Source organism: Acinonyx jubatus, chromosome B4 (genome assembly GCF_027475565.1).
Source record: "Acinonyx jubatus isolate Ajub_Pintada_27869175 chromosome B4, VMU_Ajub_asm_v1.0, whole genome shotgun sequence".
Taxonomy (NCBI): domain Eukaryota; kingdom Metazoa; phylum Chordata; class Mammalia; order Carnivora; family Felidae; genus Acinonyx; species Acinonyx jubatus.
In genome coordinates this window covers 309306-324113 of record NC_069387.1, presented here as the reverse complement: position 1 = coordinate 324113, position 14808 = coordinate 309306, and the positions used below count along the sequence as shown (strand labels likewise).

Below are 14808 nucleotides of genomic sequence, written 5' to 3'. Positions count from 1 at the left end.
TAGTTATAAAACGGAGATGCTGCAGTATGAAAGTGGTTAGGATTTCCTTTTTTCTGGCCGACGTTCTCTAATGTCTTTAAATGTGCCCCTCAGCTATTCTAATGCATTCATAATATTTAATAATACGAAGTTGGATTAAAACCCAATCCTATATTTTTGAAAAACACATTTCAGTTAGAACAATTAAACTTTTTGAGAGAGCAGATGGAATTGAGTTAAAATACTTAATGATTTCTGCCTCACTGTAAAATGCAGTAGCCTTGTGGGTAACTTTTCCTCTCGGGAAATAGTTTAGGATGTGGTATTCCAGCAGTAGTGCCAGCGACCGTAGACATGCTTGGCCAACTAGGAAGGAAGCCGCCCTGACCTACCTACTTTATAGGAGACTGTCCATGTGTCTGTCTGTGTGTCACTTGGCAAGGTGCCGGTAAAGCTGAAGCCAGCAATGGAGTGCTTCGCCAACGTCCATGCACCAATACGGGATGCTTAGTAGTAGCAGTGAGGGCATGGTGGGGGCTCTTAAAAGGAGTTATAAGGAACCTTTACCTAATGAACACACCTCCTGCAAATTCACTCAGCAGTCACAGAATCACAATATTCTGTCGATTGCCCCTGCAACACTAGAAATCAGTATACCATAGCTACAGACTTCTCCCTTCTGAGGTCCTCTATAGAAACAGATCCCATCAGAGTTGCTTAAAGACCAGACCTGGGAGCATCCCCCCCACCCCACCCCCAGTGGTGATGAGGATGCCCAACACCCATAAATCCTGCACACACGGTTTCCTCTCAGATGGGCTCGCGTGCCTTCAGGAAATGAACAAGATGAACCTGGATGTCGTTTTGTGCAAGAAAGTGCTCACAGTAGGGCGGTGACATGTCCTTCAGAGGGGCTCCCATTGGCCAAATTGGGGGAATTTCAGCATCAAGGTAAAGATTATGATAGATGATAACGCTTTGAATAAAATGGGAAATTATTTCACTATTCAGACAAACAGATGAACAGATTAAAAGCTCCATTGCTACGGCAGACGTCTAGAAAATAGTAGTTAATTATGACGGGAAGGAGAGAACCTTCACGGTGGAGACTTGGGGCAGGGGTGTGTCACCCAGAGGGTTGCAGCGGGGAAGACAGCATTCCATCCGGGGTCTTCCTGGCAAAGATACTTCACTGACTCCAAGCCAGGGAGCATCAGACACAGACTAAGGAGGGACGGAAAGCAGCATGTGGACACCGGTGTCACAGAGGCCTGAGGACCCCACTCCCCCCCAGGCAGGCCGATGGCATCTGTGGCCTTGTCTCCCAACGGGCTCCTTTCGCTGTAAAAGACACCATCAGGACAACTGGCAAAACTTGACTGAGGGTCCCAGACTTGGGTGGAAGAAACGTATCTGATCCCTGATTTTGATGCCTGAATCGGCTTTGTGGAGGAAAATAAACTTGTTTATTGGAAATACCTGCTGAAGTATTTGGGGTTGATGGGGCATCAGGTCAGTGACTCACCCTCAGATGATTCAAGAGGGGAAAAAGTATTTCTATTCAAAACTTTTCTGTAACTTTGGATTGTTTGAACATTTTTAAGAAGTTGAATGAAACAATTTTTTATGTCTTCATTCTAAAGTTCCCTTCAGTCACAAAATAGAGGATTGTGTATCTGAGACTTGAGATATAACAGAGTTGTTTCAAAATATTCATGTATTTATTTATTTTGAAAGAGAGAGTGCATGCAAGCAGGGGAAGGTCAGAGAGAGAGAGAGAGAAATCCCAAGCAGGCTCTATACTGTCAGCGTAGAGCCCGATGCAGGGCTTAAACTCACGAACCATGAGATCATGACCCAAGCTGAAACCAAGAGTAAGATGCTTAACTGACTGAGCCATCCAGGCGCCCTTGTTTCAAAATATTTTTAAGATCAAATGTGTCTTTAAAAGCATTCAGATAGTTGATATTCATGGGTTAAAAGTTTTAATATTGTTAAAATGGAAATTCTTTGCAAATAGGTTTAGAGATTTGATGAAATTCCTGTCAAAAATCTCAGCATATTTTTTGTTTTGCAGAAATTGATATTGTCCTAAAATATAAAGGAAGATCCCACAATATCTAAAACAATTTTGGAATAGGATAACAAAGTTGGAAAACTCAGACTTCCCGTGTTCAACCCTTACTATAGTAGCCAGGACAGTGTTATACTGGCAGAAAGGTAGGTAGGAAGGTAGATACAGAAAAAATAGTCAATGAAACACAATAGAGAGTCCAGAAATAGCCCTGTTGCATATGGTCACTTCACTTTTCAGCAAAGACAGTTCAGTGATAAAAGGGTAGTATTTTCAAGAAACGATGTTTGGGAATATTGGGCGTTCACCTGCAAAAAGATTAATTTAAACCTTATTTTGCATCATATAAATAAATTCAAAATAGGTTTCAGTCTTTAATGTAAAAACTAAAACTTTTGGAAGAAGACAAATCAGTAAATCTTCATCTCAAGTTAGAGTTCTTAGATATGGGGCAATACATAAAAGAAATATTGGTAAATGTGGCTTCGGTAAAATTAAAAACTTGGGCACATCAAATGGCACTTGATAGAAAGTTGGAAAGACAAACCACACACTGGGGGAAAGTATTTGCAAATCATAACCTGATGCAGTCCTTCCAAACAGATACAAAACGAACTCTTAAAACTCCAGAAGGGAACATGCAACATGAATTTAAAAACGGGCAACAGGTTTGAATAGATATTTCACCACAAATACACAAATCACGATAAACGCATGAAAAGATGTTTCACATTCATTAGGAAAATACAAATTAAAACCAGTGAGCTGACACTTCATACCCACTGGAGCAGATACAGCCACAAACCCCAGAAAATAACAAGTTGGAAAGCTTCTGTTTTCCAGTTTCAGAACTGTGCTACAGAGCAACAATAACCAAGGGTGTTCAGAAACTGGAATTCTCATATGTTGTTGATGGGAATGTAAAATGGTAACATTTTTAAGTTTGGCATGCTCTTAAAAATTAAGCATAAATTCGCTACATGACCCAGCAATTCCACTCCTAGGCGTCTACCAAAGAGAAGGAAAAACACACAAAGACTTGATGTCCGTAGCGGCCTTCATAAAAAAGAGGAAAAGAAGCAGGCAGTGCACACGTCCTAGCTGCTGGATGGACAGTGTTGGTCGTATCCCGTGATGGAATACAGCTACAGTGTGAATAAACGTCAAAACGTCACACTAAGAAGCCAGGCTCCAATACCACGTATCACACGATTGTATCATAGGACGCCATTTACACGAAATGTGTGGAGAAGACAAGTCTATGGAGGCAGAAAGTGGGACAGTGGTCAACTGGGGCTGGGGTCAAAGGACGATTGAGCCAGGTGGACCCAAGCCATACATGTGTGTGATGGAAGTGTTCTCGAACTGCGTTGTGGTGATAATTCTACAACGCTGCAAGTTTAGTAAAATCCTTTCAATTCCGTGCTTCAAGTGAGTGGATTTATGGTACGTGCTTTATACCTAAGTGAAACTATTTAAAGAAGAAGACCGCCCGTCATCAGGATAACTGAAGAGCACGAGACAGTAGCCCGCAGGGCGCTGTGTGTCGTCACGCCCCGCGTCTGCCTTGCTCCAAGTGCCGGAGTTGTGATAGCTAACTGAGCCCCCCCTCCTTTTTTTAAACTTTTTTTTTTTTTTTACCCGCATGTGTCTTTTTAGCCATCTTGTTCTCTTTGAAGTTCAGATCTAAACTAGAATTTTTCAGGTTCCAGAAATTCTCAGAGGTTAAACGTCTTCAGTATAAGCAACCTGCTATCACGTAGGTCTGTTTCGGAAGTATTTGTGGCTACCGCCAAGACGTCAGTGCTGGCTAGTAGATGAAACCGTTCATCAGCATCTGCTGGACTGAGCAAGGAAAGGGCATATAAAAAATTCATGAGTCGGGCTTCCTGTCTGTCCTCTGTTATCAAGATGTCATTATTGTTGACTTCCATCCTACTTGTGGGAATGAGGAGAACGGTGAGCTGTACTTAATTTTCATAAGTGTGCTTGGCATTCTCTAGCTTTGAATTCCGCACAGGGACCCAGCGCTTCCATGTGTGAATGGTTCAGAGGAAGCAGATCACTTGTCCTGATGTGTATTCTTGAGAAAACTACTCATGGATGCTTTGTATTTAATTTTCTGCATTTGAATCTCCCTACGATAGTATTTGTAAAATAAAACCCTGGGAACAATATGCAAATGATAAATTGCCATCATTGAAAGGAATATCATCATAAGGTTTTACCTGCATTGTGATTCCCTAAGATGTGTGGCTCAAACGTCACTGACCGTGTTTGGAACCTGGCACTGAAAACGTAAAAGTCCTTGGTGAGGAACAGCGACTGTGTATATTTGAGCTGCAATAAAAATCATGCAGGGTAATTAGTTAAGTTGTATTATTAAGCCTGATTCATGAACAGGTTGAATAACATTTGCTGTTAACAGGAAACTGTGCCCCATCACTTCTCAAAGAAGTGAGATGCTTGCTTCCTAGTGGATAATTATCATTTATGAGGTTCGTAATGTGCAGGCTCATTAGATCTTAGGCTGTTGGCTGTTGTATGATCCCATATTTGATCCCAGTTTTGCCCCTGAGGTTCTTCTAATGCTAATTTCATGGAGGTACATTTTCCATTATTTTTATTTCTTCCTGTTTCATGCTGCCTGGAGGCTTTTGACTGGAATTAACACATTATCTCCCAAGAAAGGCTGTAATTCCGACAACAGCAGGTGTGTGTGAGTTGATTCTGGAGCTCTGTGATACAAGGGACAGAGAGTAAGACTGTGCCCAGAGTTGCCGAACAAACCATCACTTTGCATCAAGTCAGGCTACTTGGCAGTGCCCTCCTGCTATGTGTCCCCATTTTCAGGGGCTTCCCGCCTCTAGGAAAGGGTCTTGGCAGCAGAGAGGAGAGCGCTGTGCCTCATGGCCCCTGGGAAAACGTGTCTAAGAGTGGTCGGTGGTATCAGTGGGCCCTTGGACATACTAGTACAGCAAATGGGGACGTTGGGTTGGTGTCAGACCCCAAGTGTGTAATTCTTGGAAGGTTACTTTGAAAATCGCACAAATAGGCCCCAAAAGTGAGAACACGAGACGTGCCAACTTCCTAAACCAGAGGGAAACTTTCATTTTAAAGAGTCTCAGCTCTGTGTAGGAGAGCTGCTGGAAAAGTTTATTTCCACAGACTGCAAACTCTGGGCCACACTTGTACAGAAATGTGCGATGGTTGTTACCTGCAGTTGTAGTGGACAGCTTGTGTAAGCAGCTGCAGAAACGGGCTGCCTGGGCCTCGTAACGCACGTAGGGCTGTGGTGATGTTATTTGATCTCCCGAGTAATATGTTTAAGGACCTAAGTTAGCTTCCCAAGGACAGAAAGCCCGACAGAATTCGGAGCACTGTAATCATCAGAGTGGGTCCTCAGTGACTTTGTGACATTGACTGTAGAAGTAACTTACTGCACCTTAACTGGGGACCCACTGGGGTGTGCCACTCGCTCTGTGTCACCGCGTGCCCAGCAAAACTTCCCCATCGGCAGGATTTCAAAGGAAACTTCAAAGTTGTGCGTATGCTATTCTTTTCTCCTGGTTACTAAGAACAGTAGTGGATCCTCAGAGCTCTTGAAATTTCATCTAAAATCAGCTCGGAACTGGCTCTGATTCTAGTCCCACTTTTGGTTAACCCTTTAAATACAGAGGGTCTATTCTCATACTGACGCGGAAGGATTGAGAAAGATCCAAACGTTCTCATTAATAAAGTTATCTCTTAAAAAGCTGCTCTCACTTGGGGCGCTTGGGTAGCTCAGTCGGTGGAGCATCCAACTCTTGGTTTTGGCTCAGGTCACAATTCCAAGGTCGTGGGATCGAGCCTAGAGTCCAGCTCTGTGCTGAGCATGGAGCCTGCTTGGGACTCTCTCTGCCCCTCCCCCATGTGCTCTCTGTCTCTGTCTCTCAAAAAAAAAAAAATTGCTCCCACTTGGCTATCACGCCTCCTTCCTCAAATAACACTTAGGTTGTCTTCGCACACACGCTGGTTGTCGACTCATGTTGTGATAAATAGTTCTCCATTAGAAGTACTGAAGTACTCCCAACTTCCCGTGGTTTGTCATCTTGATAGGAAATGTATGATTGGATGTTTCCGGGTTAGAGATTGTGTGTGTGTGTGTGTGTGTGTGTGTGTGTGTGTGTGTGTGTTACATTCTATAGAAATGAATGAGAGTATTCTAGAAAATAATAAAGGGCCAGAAAAACACCCCTCGTCCCACTTATGTGTGCCACCTGTGCTGGTACTTTGGCGTGTGCGTTTGCTTCTCCGCACAGATGTCACTGTGTTCAGATGTGGTTACATATCCTGTCTTCCTTTAATGAGCAGTTTCTAAACACGTGTCTTGGATGTAAGATTTGTGGGATCTGCCTTGAGAACCCATCTGCCAGCAAACCCATTTCGTTGGTCTAAAAAGACCATATTCTTCATGAAATGTTCCATATTGGCAGTGTATGACCTCTGAAAGCTGTCAGGGGTTGGCATTAGCAGAAAGGTATGGGGGCCACACCTGTGAAGGGTAGAGAGGTCACAGGTCAAGGTGGGGGGGTCATGCCATCCTGAGCCCTGGCAGCTGCCGGGCAGCCCCTTAGTCGTCACACTGCATCACAGCAGGTCCTTCCTGAAGGACCGTCGGAGGGGTACGTAGTGATGGACTAAAGCGCTTTCTGAAGCAAAAACAGGGTCTTTTAAGTGGTATTGATTCTAATGCATCCAAAGGTTGTATCAGTTGCTTGTTAAGTTCTTGCTTATGATTTTCACTTCTCTGCTGGCATGCCCAGGCATGTGGTGGGGCCACGGCTCCTGATGTGGGGTTTCCTCCGCACGCTTCCCCCCACTCTCTCGAGTCAGTATTTGTTCCTCCCTGGAGGAAGTACTCTCATTTGAAAGGGAAGATTGGTTTATGTGGGACTTTGTTACTCACCAAAGTAACAGTGGCAGTTGAGTGAGCTCGGAGATGCCCGAGTGCAGCCGATACAGCGTGTGTGCACATAGTGAATGGCGTATGGTTGTTGAAACGAAGTATGGCGGTGCTCTCTTTTACTCACTGTGCTGTTCCTTCCTAGGCGATCAGATTAAGGAACATTCCCAGCTTACAGGTTACTGTTAAGTAATGAAGTAAAAGAGAAAGCCATGCAGCTTTACGACAGCGTGTGTGTGCATGTGAATTACTCACCGTCGGATGACTCTCACACGTCTTGAATTTTGGTTTCAACATACTGGGGTTTAAAATTCCTCAATCAGTAATGCAATAAAAGCCAGTTGAAAACTATAAATGGACAAGGGGCCTGGAGGCTCCATCAGTGGAGTGTGTGACTCTTGATCTCAGGGTCATGAGTTGAAGCTCCACGTTGGGCCTAGAGATGACCTAAGAAGAATGGACAAAGGACTTGATTAGACGCTCCGCTAAAGAAAGCATACAGTTTTATAAATTCATCCCCGCGTTTCCTGCATTTTGCTAATGTAGCGGCTTTGGGAGAAATGTAACAGCCTCTCTGCTTTTACATTTTCAGACGAGTGCTCAAAAAGGCAGCCACTGAACCATGATTCCTATAGTTCTTTTGTGTCTCCATGAGCTCGCTTTCATTTTGTGTTTGCAAACCTGGAGGGCCGAGCGCATGTCTGCGGCCCCCTGCTCACCCGGCCCCTCTGTCTGTCTCTGCAGCGTGTACTCTGGGCACCAGTCCATTCTCATCCCGCCTTCTGAGCTGGAAACCAACCCTGCCTTGTGGCTTCTTGCCGTGAGTCAGTACAAAGTCCGGGACACGTTCTGCTCCTATTCAGTGATGGAACTTTGTACCAAGGGGCTGGGCTCACAGACAGAATCACTCAAGGTAAGCAGCCTGTCACCCGGCTTCCAGGGGAACACCTGCCAGCATCCTAGGGAAGCTCGCTGTCAGAGGGCATGGGGAGGGTTTGCTGGTGCTAAAATGATTGTCCACAAAAACCGAGATATAATCCGCTGTCACCGGAAGCTTCCAAGACTGATTTCATGTGAAAACCTTAGTTTAGAAGATGATTTCCCACTGCCACCAAGAGTTATAGGTCAGGGTGTGTGGCACTGTCGTCTGTGATTCCATTAGGTCTGCCTGAAAGGCCCTAAATTGCCTTTTCTTCTGTTGGTGAATTGCCTTGTTCTGTGGAGTTAATTTTACTGTGATGCTGGTGTTCAAGTGATAATTTGAATTTAGCTGTTCATTTTTGTTTTCCTCGATCACCCTGATTTATAGGTGTGCATGCTAATCAAAATATTAGCATTTCCTTCCACTTAAACCAATAACATTTTGATAGACATATTTTCATGGTAAATGAAGTAGTCATCATCCAAGTAAGGAGGGAGGAGAGAATAGTCATACACCTGTGTTGATTTATATTCTGATAACTATCCATTGCTTATATCTTTTTTTTGTATATATAGGTTATATCGTGTATGTGTGTGTGCATGGGCATACGTAAATTGTCCGTATATATAAATAAGTATAAATAAATACTTACGCAATAAGTTTATATCCTGAATTTTGTTTTCCTGTTTAGAACTAATGCATTAAGCTTAAGAAAAGAAATACAAGATAACATTCACATTAAGTTATGTAAATAAAGGCGTAATTTCTTGAAATTATAAATATATATAGGAAAAGAAATTTGTAAGACCTACTTATCACTTACATCCACCCGTATTGTTTATAAAATCATGGAGTACCTTTCACGAATGATGACACAATTGAGTGCTTTCTAAGCACTTTACGTGTTGATTCATCTAACCTTTACAACGGGTGTGTGAAGAGGAAACTACTACTGTCTCCATTTTAAAGATGAGGACACTTACGTGACAGAGAAATTGGGCACCCTTAGCAAGTTCTTACACTTAATGAATTTTGGAGCCCTGTTTGGAATGTCTGGCTCCATCCAGGTCCGCCATCTAGAGACGCAGGCTGCACTGCCGCCCCAAACACGCAACTGTGTGAACGATCGTTGGTATCACCCAGTTTTAATGTTTTCTGTGTGATTTTTGTCTGTGAGGTCCTATCTGTGCACGAGCTCCCGGTGCCAGAGTGACCTGAGCTGGTGTCTCCTGCACTGTTCAGGAGCCTGTGTCCGTGCCCTGTGCTCAGGCCACTGTGCCAGGGGCGGGGGGGGGGGGGGGGGGTCCGGGAGGGCTGCGTGGCTCTGCCTGTGCCGCACGTCCTCCCACTGCTCATGTTCTGCTGGAGACCATCGTTCGCCACCCGCCGCCCACATAAACGCGGCTCCTTCCACCCCACGGGCCCCCAGCCCAGCCGGGAAGCGCCCTCCGCACAGAGTCTCGTGCTCCCCTCATGGGAGGCCCTCCTCCGGGTCAGTTCACTGGATTTGGCGCAGAACTGAGGTGTGCTCAGACATTCTTAATCGTGAGAATTTGGCGTAACCTTTTAAGTCTCATGGGACCCAGAAGGAATGTGTCTTTTCCACTGTTACATTAAACGTAGGGTTTCTCACTCATGGGCAGCGTGTGCTGTTGTGTATCCGTGTCTTACAGGCGTGTATCCAGGTGCTTCCTTGCTTCCACACACCCTGTCCCTTAATTACTTTGTCCAGGACCTTGCTTGGCCTCCTCGTGCTCCTTGCTGCTGCATCTTGCTGGTTTTTAAGATCTGTTTATAGCGGTGTCTTTGATAATCTGGTACCTGAATGATTTCTTTTTCCACGTGCATGTCCTAGGACAGTTTAATTAGCAATGTGGACACCAGCCCCTGGGAATGAGTATCTGTGTGGAGTGTGTGTGACTTCCACCCATCTGGTTGAGAAGGTCACACCCTTGAGCCCTGAAAGGCTGACGTCTCACCGCTGTCCTTGCTTCTAGGCACGGGGCCTGGACTTGTCCCGCGTGCGGACCTGTGTGGTCGTGGCAGAGGAGCGGCCTCGGATAGCGCTCACCCAGTCTTTCTCAAAGCTCTTTAAAGACCTGGGTCTCCACCCGCGGGCTGTAAGCACCTCCTTCGGCTGCAGAGTGAACCTGGCCATTTGCTTGCAGGTGGGTTCATGGATCCCTAAGTGCCCCAGTCAGAGTGACTTGTAAATGTCAGGCACACAGAGTAGTGGGGGTAGTCTCCTTGGCCGACGCTGAGCTACGCGTACAAGACACGCTTTAATCAAATGCATGTGATTGGTACACACTTGTTTGTGGTTTTTTTCTTTTTTTTTTTCACTCTGCGTTTGTCAGTAGCCATGACTCATAACTAGCATTCGTAGAACTTATTCTGTACTGAAACAGTTTAAGTTTTGTTAACGTGAGTAACAGTTGGCCCAGACTCCTGAAGTCAGGCTTTGTAAAGATGCCATACTAGACACAGGTTTCACTGTGGCAAGAAATCCTGTACAGGCAGTAATTTCTGTAGGAAGAATGCCAGGTACTTTAGCAGACTTGGGAATTGGCTGCTGGGATGGCAGTCTGGAAATGATCAGTCGTGATTGGCTGCACCTCTGTGGCATGGGTGTGAGGCAGTCCTCGTAAGATACTCTTGTGGCAACTGTGGCTAAAAGCCCACCTGTGACCCTCCTCACTATTCCTTTCTTTCTTTGAACCCTGAACACTGGCACACCCATCCGTGGAGATTCTGTCCCGGGTCAGGGCTGCCTGAACACGAGGACAGGGAAGCCACACAGGAATTCCATCACAGGGCACAGCTGTAGACTTTGTTCCTCGAACATATTGAGAGATAGAAACGCCAGTCACAGCAGGTGCTGGAAGGGGGCATGTTGACACAGGTCTCCTCCCGACTTGCCCACCCACTGTCCTGCATTTCTGACCCCAGAGGTGGTTGCTCACAGTCACCCCCACGGGTGACCTCAGAAAGCTCCGGGGTGGCCGCGTCCTCACCAGCACTCTGGGTGCTGCTCTGCCACAGATATTGGCCAAGGAGGGCCTCTTGCCATGTGACTGGTCTGATGTGATTGCTTCAGAAACATTAGCTGCAGATGGGTTTTTCTTTCTTTCTTTCTTTCTTTTTTTCTTTTCTAACTTTCTACTACATCCAGAGGGGCATTGCCATCGTGGGCATGGTGCTAGTTTGGAATCTTGGCAGCATCTTGAAATATTTTCGTACATTTTACGTTTTTTTCCACTTGTTTGTTTGCTTTATTCTCAACTCATTTTCAGCCACTTTTCCTTTTTCTGAATGGTTAGTATCAGTGAAAGTCGGCAGAGATCAAGCGTATCCTAAAAAGCAATGCAGGCTCATGGTCCCTTGCCAAAACACGTGGGGCCAGGTATGCTTCAGGATGGAGGGGTTTTCTGGCTTTGAGGAGGCAGCACCCCATCTTCACATACAGCAGTGTCCCTGCAGCTCAAGGGAGGGCCCCCAGACGGCAAGGAGCCTTGAGTCACCTGAGTCAGACTGTACCCTCATTGGGCATTTCCTTATAATCAGTGAGGTACAGAGTGAACATGCAGAGGCTTTTTCAGTGAGTGAGTGAAGCGACTTGGACACGGGGGTCAAAGAAGCCCCCCCCCCCCCCTCAGCAGGTGGTATCTCAGCAAAGTGCCCCAGGAAGCCAGAGAGGCAGAAGCCTGAGGCAGGGCCGGTCAGTGGAAACATTAGTTTTCCATGAGTCGTAGCACAAGTTACAGCAGGCGTGGGGGACGGCTGCGAGCCGAGCCCACGGTCCGAGGGGACACCCATGGCTCCCGCTCCCACGGCGTTTCTGTAGGGCTTGACCCACAAGTGCCTAATGAGATTTGTCAAACACACAACACTGAAGTTTATGAATGTTTACACACATAAGGGAAATACCCTGAACGTTTCTGAATTTCTTACGGATTGAATATTTTTATAAAGGAGTATTTCAGAAAAACAGCAAATACAGATTAGCCGGTAAATAAATGATTAAGTCCATAATTCCATTTACCCAGAAGTAATACCGTTAATGCCTTGGTGTAAAACTATCAAAAGCACAAAAAGCTGTAATCCTCCCTCAGTTCCAAATACTGGACTTGAGTGTGTAAAGGTGTTGGGCGTTTCAGTTTTCCCCTTGGAGCAGAACTGGCAGAACCAGCAGCACACGTGCAGTCACTGAGCGGGGACGCTTGTCTTCCGCTGACGCGTTACTGTCTGGCACGCCTTCTCAGGAGGACTGACGGCCGTCCTCACTGTGGGCCTGCCAGTTGGCGCGACGTCCTCTAGACCGGCCCCAGCGGGAGCGGGAAGGAGCCTCCCCTCTGCCAGGTGCCTAGTGGGTGGGGAGGGACACTGCCAGATGGGGTGGGGCCTCGGCCGTGCAGTCACGAGCCATGTTCTGTGGGGACACCTGCCACTCTCAGAAGGGGTCCCTGCTCTTCGGGGGAAGGCCGAGTCACACGGTGGACAGGTTTTTATGACTGCAGACTAAAGTGGGGTCTTAACATTACATGGAGATACAGGGTAGGGGATCGTTTTTACTTTGCAAGAATGGTTTTCACGGATGGCGCTCTGACTCTCGTCATCTAGCCCCAAGCATCCCTCCCAACTCTGCAGTTTTACACTAAAGGCCATTCTCCACCACAGAGTCTGATGCTTTTACTCCTGGGCACCGCGACTTGTGCTGTTCTTGGCCTGAACTGCCCTTCTGCCATCTTCATGTGACAAAAACCTCTGTCCATGGCCCTCTGAGTTCTCGAGCTGGAAGTGTTTTCCTTGCTCTGACCTCCCGTGGCACTTCACCCCTCACACCTGACGCTTTCTGCCACGGCTTACCCCTTTGTAAACAGCTTCTGGTCCCACAGTCAGGGAGGGACTCAGCCCCGCACAGTGTCTCATGTGGTCGCACAGCTGATGCTCAGAGCTGACTCAACCTTCTCAAAAGACCAGAATTCGATCCCGTTAGCTGCAGATACCGATCACTTTGGAGAAACCAGGCGCGGTTTTTTGTTAAGAGTCCAGCCTCCGGTGTGAAGTAGTTCTGTGGCAATGATGAGTCCCCTCCGCAGTGAGCCCATGGCATGAGTGTCCACCATATCGAAGCCGTGGCCTGGCTGTAGCTCTCCCTTGCCAGCGAGAATCAAGGGTTCCCTGTCCCTCAGTGTAGTTAGCTCAGGTCGCAGGTCCCGGGCCTGCAACTTAGGCGAGAAGACGTTCACCCTCAGGACACAAGCGTTCTCTGACCAGACTATTGGGCCCTGCGGTTCCAGGTAGCATCTGGTTGGGTCTCCCCACACCTCACTGGGGGTAAGTTCATCATTTTGTTCAGATGGAGGAGACTGAGGCTCAGACAAGTTAAGTGAACGTCCCCCGTCGACCAAGCAGGGAGGCAGAGACAGGGCCTTCACTGCTCACGGACCACATGATCCAAGCAGGCTCGGACAGTGAACACCAGGAGAACCTGAGTTGTTTCTAAAGGTGTCCTCCTCTCTAGTGTCTTAAGGCAGACCCGCTGTTGCATGCGACCTGAATCGGGCACTGTGAAAGCCGTGTTTTTGTGGGTAGGAGGCCGCTGAGGGAGGCATTCCAGTCTGTTGCTGTGGGGGTGGGGGGCCTACAGGGAAGGCGTCTGGGCAGCTCAGAGCAGTGCTGGCCGCTTGCTTACACTGCTGCATGAAGCCCTGCGTGATTTAAGACAAAACCAGGAAGATTGACCGATGGATCATTGTCAAATATACAAATGCGCACATATAAAAAATTGCGACGTGAGACCGTCATAAAAATAGAAAATTGAGGTATAATTTCCATGCTGTTGACTCAGCACTTCCGTCTCAGAAGCCAAGTGACTTATTTACCTGCTTACTGTTCCGAGGCAGGACCTGCCACTTGAATTATTTTGGCACATCCCCCTTGAGCTCCACGTCCTAGCTCAGTGGTGGCAGAATGGACCCATAAAATTAAGTGTGGCTGCCTTGGATTTTACACGAAATACTGGTATATTGTAGACAAGAAAGAAACGCAGAAGTATGTGCCATTTTTTTATACTTAGAGATGACATTTCCCAGAATCTTTAGCCATAAAAACAGCTTTAAAATGGTTTGGATTTGTTAAATCTATGACAGAAGCGGACATTAGGTCAAATTATGACTTCTCAGTTTAATTAAGTTTGACATAAATTTCACTTAGTGCTATTAGGAAGTGTCACGTGCTTATTAACCTCTTTTGAAAAAGACGTCACCTCCAGTCACAGTTGCTCTTGTCAGAAGTATAAGCTGAAAGGTCTTCGGTTGTATTCGAGTAAGAAATTTAGCTCACTGCAACAGAAAGCTGAGCATTCTCCTCCCCAGCAGAGAGAAGGGAGGGAAGATGAGGTCATCTTTTTTCTAAGACTTTAAAGTCACCTTGAACAGAAACTTTGATCTTTATTATATTTTAGAAAAATAACAATTAACTATTTGGGAGGAAAACTCATTATAAATAGCTGTATGGGACTAAATCAATAGTAACAGTTATAGCCAACCTTAAATCTTAAAACTCACAAATGCAGGAGAAATACAGCCACTGTGATAATGAAAAGTGAAGTCACTGATTGTTGGAAAGGAAAAAAAAAACAGGAAGCTCAGAGGCCAATATAAATCTTAAGTAATTCTCAAACTAAAATTAATAACTATAATACTTTCATTAATTTGAGCTCTCAATTCATTGTTCCCCCTCCAGTGCTTTTAGATGGAGCAAAATAAAAATAAACGAGGGGCCGTAGGGGGTTGTATGCTCCCTGGAATTAGTCATATTCAGTGGAAACTCACACACCCTTTCCTGCTGATCTGTGTTGTCCCAGATCATGAAGATGAACACTGG

General features: G+C 46.0%; 1 protein-coding gene across 11 annotated transcripts in view; it reads left to right on the top strand.

Moving 5' to 3' along the window:
* The window catches only part of DIP2C (disco interacting protein 2 homolog C), a 408190-nt gene that overhangs the window by 346766 nt on the left and 46616 nt on the right, over positions 1 to 14808 (top strand). For all 11 annotated transcript variants that reach the window (XM_053225170.1, XM_053225168.1, XM_053225171.1 and 8 more), the window contains 2 exons: positions 7743 to 7911; positions 9918 to 10088. In XM_053225170.1, the coding sequence (XP_053081145.1) occupies positions 7743 to 7911; positions 9918 to 10088 (340 nt within the window). The remainder of the gene's footprint in view (positions 1 to 7742; positions 7912 to 9917; positions 10089 to 14808) is intronic.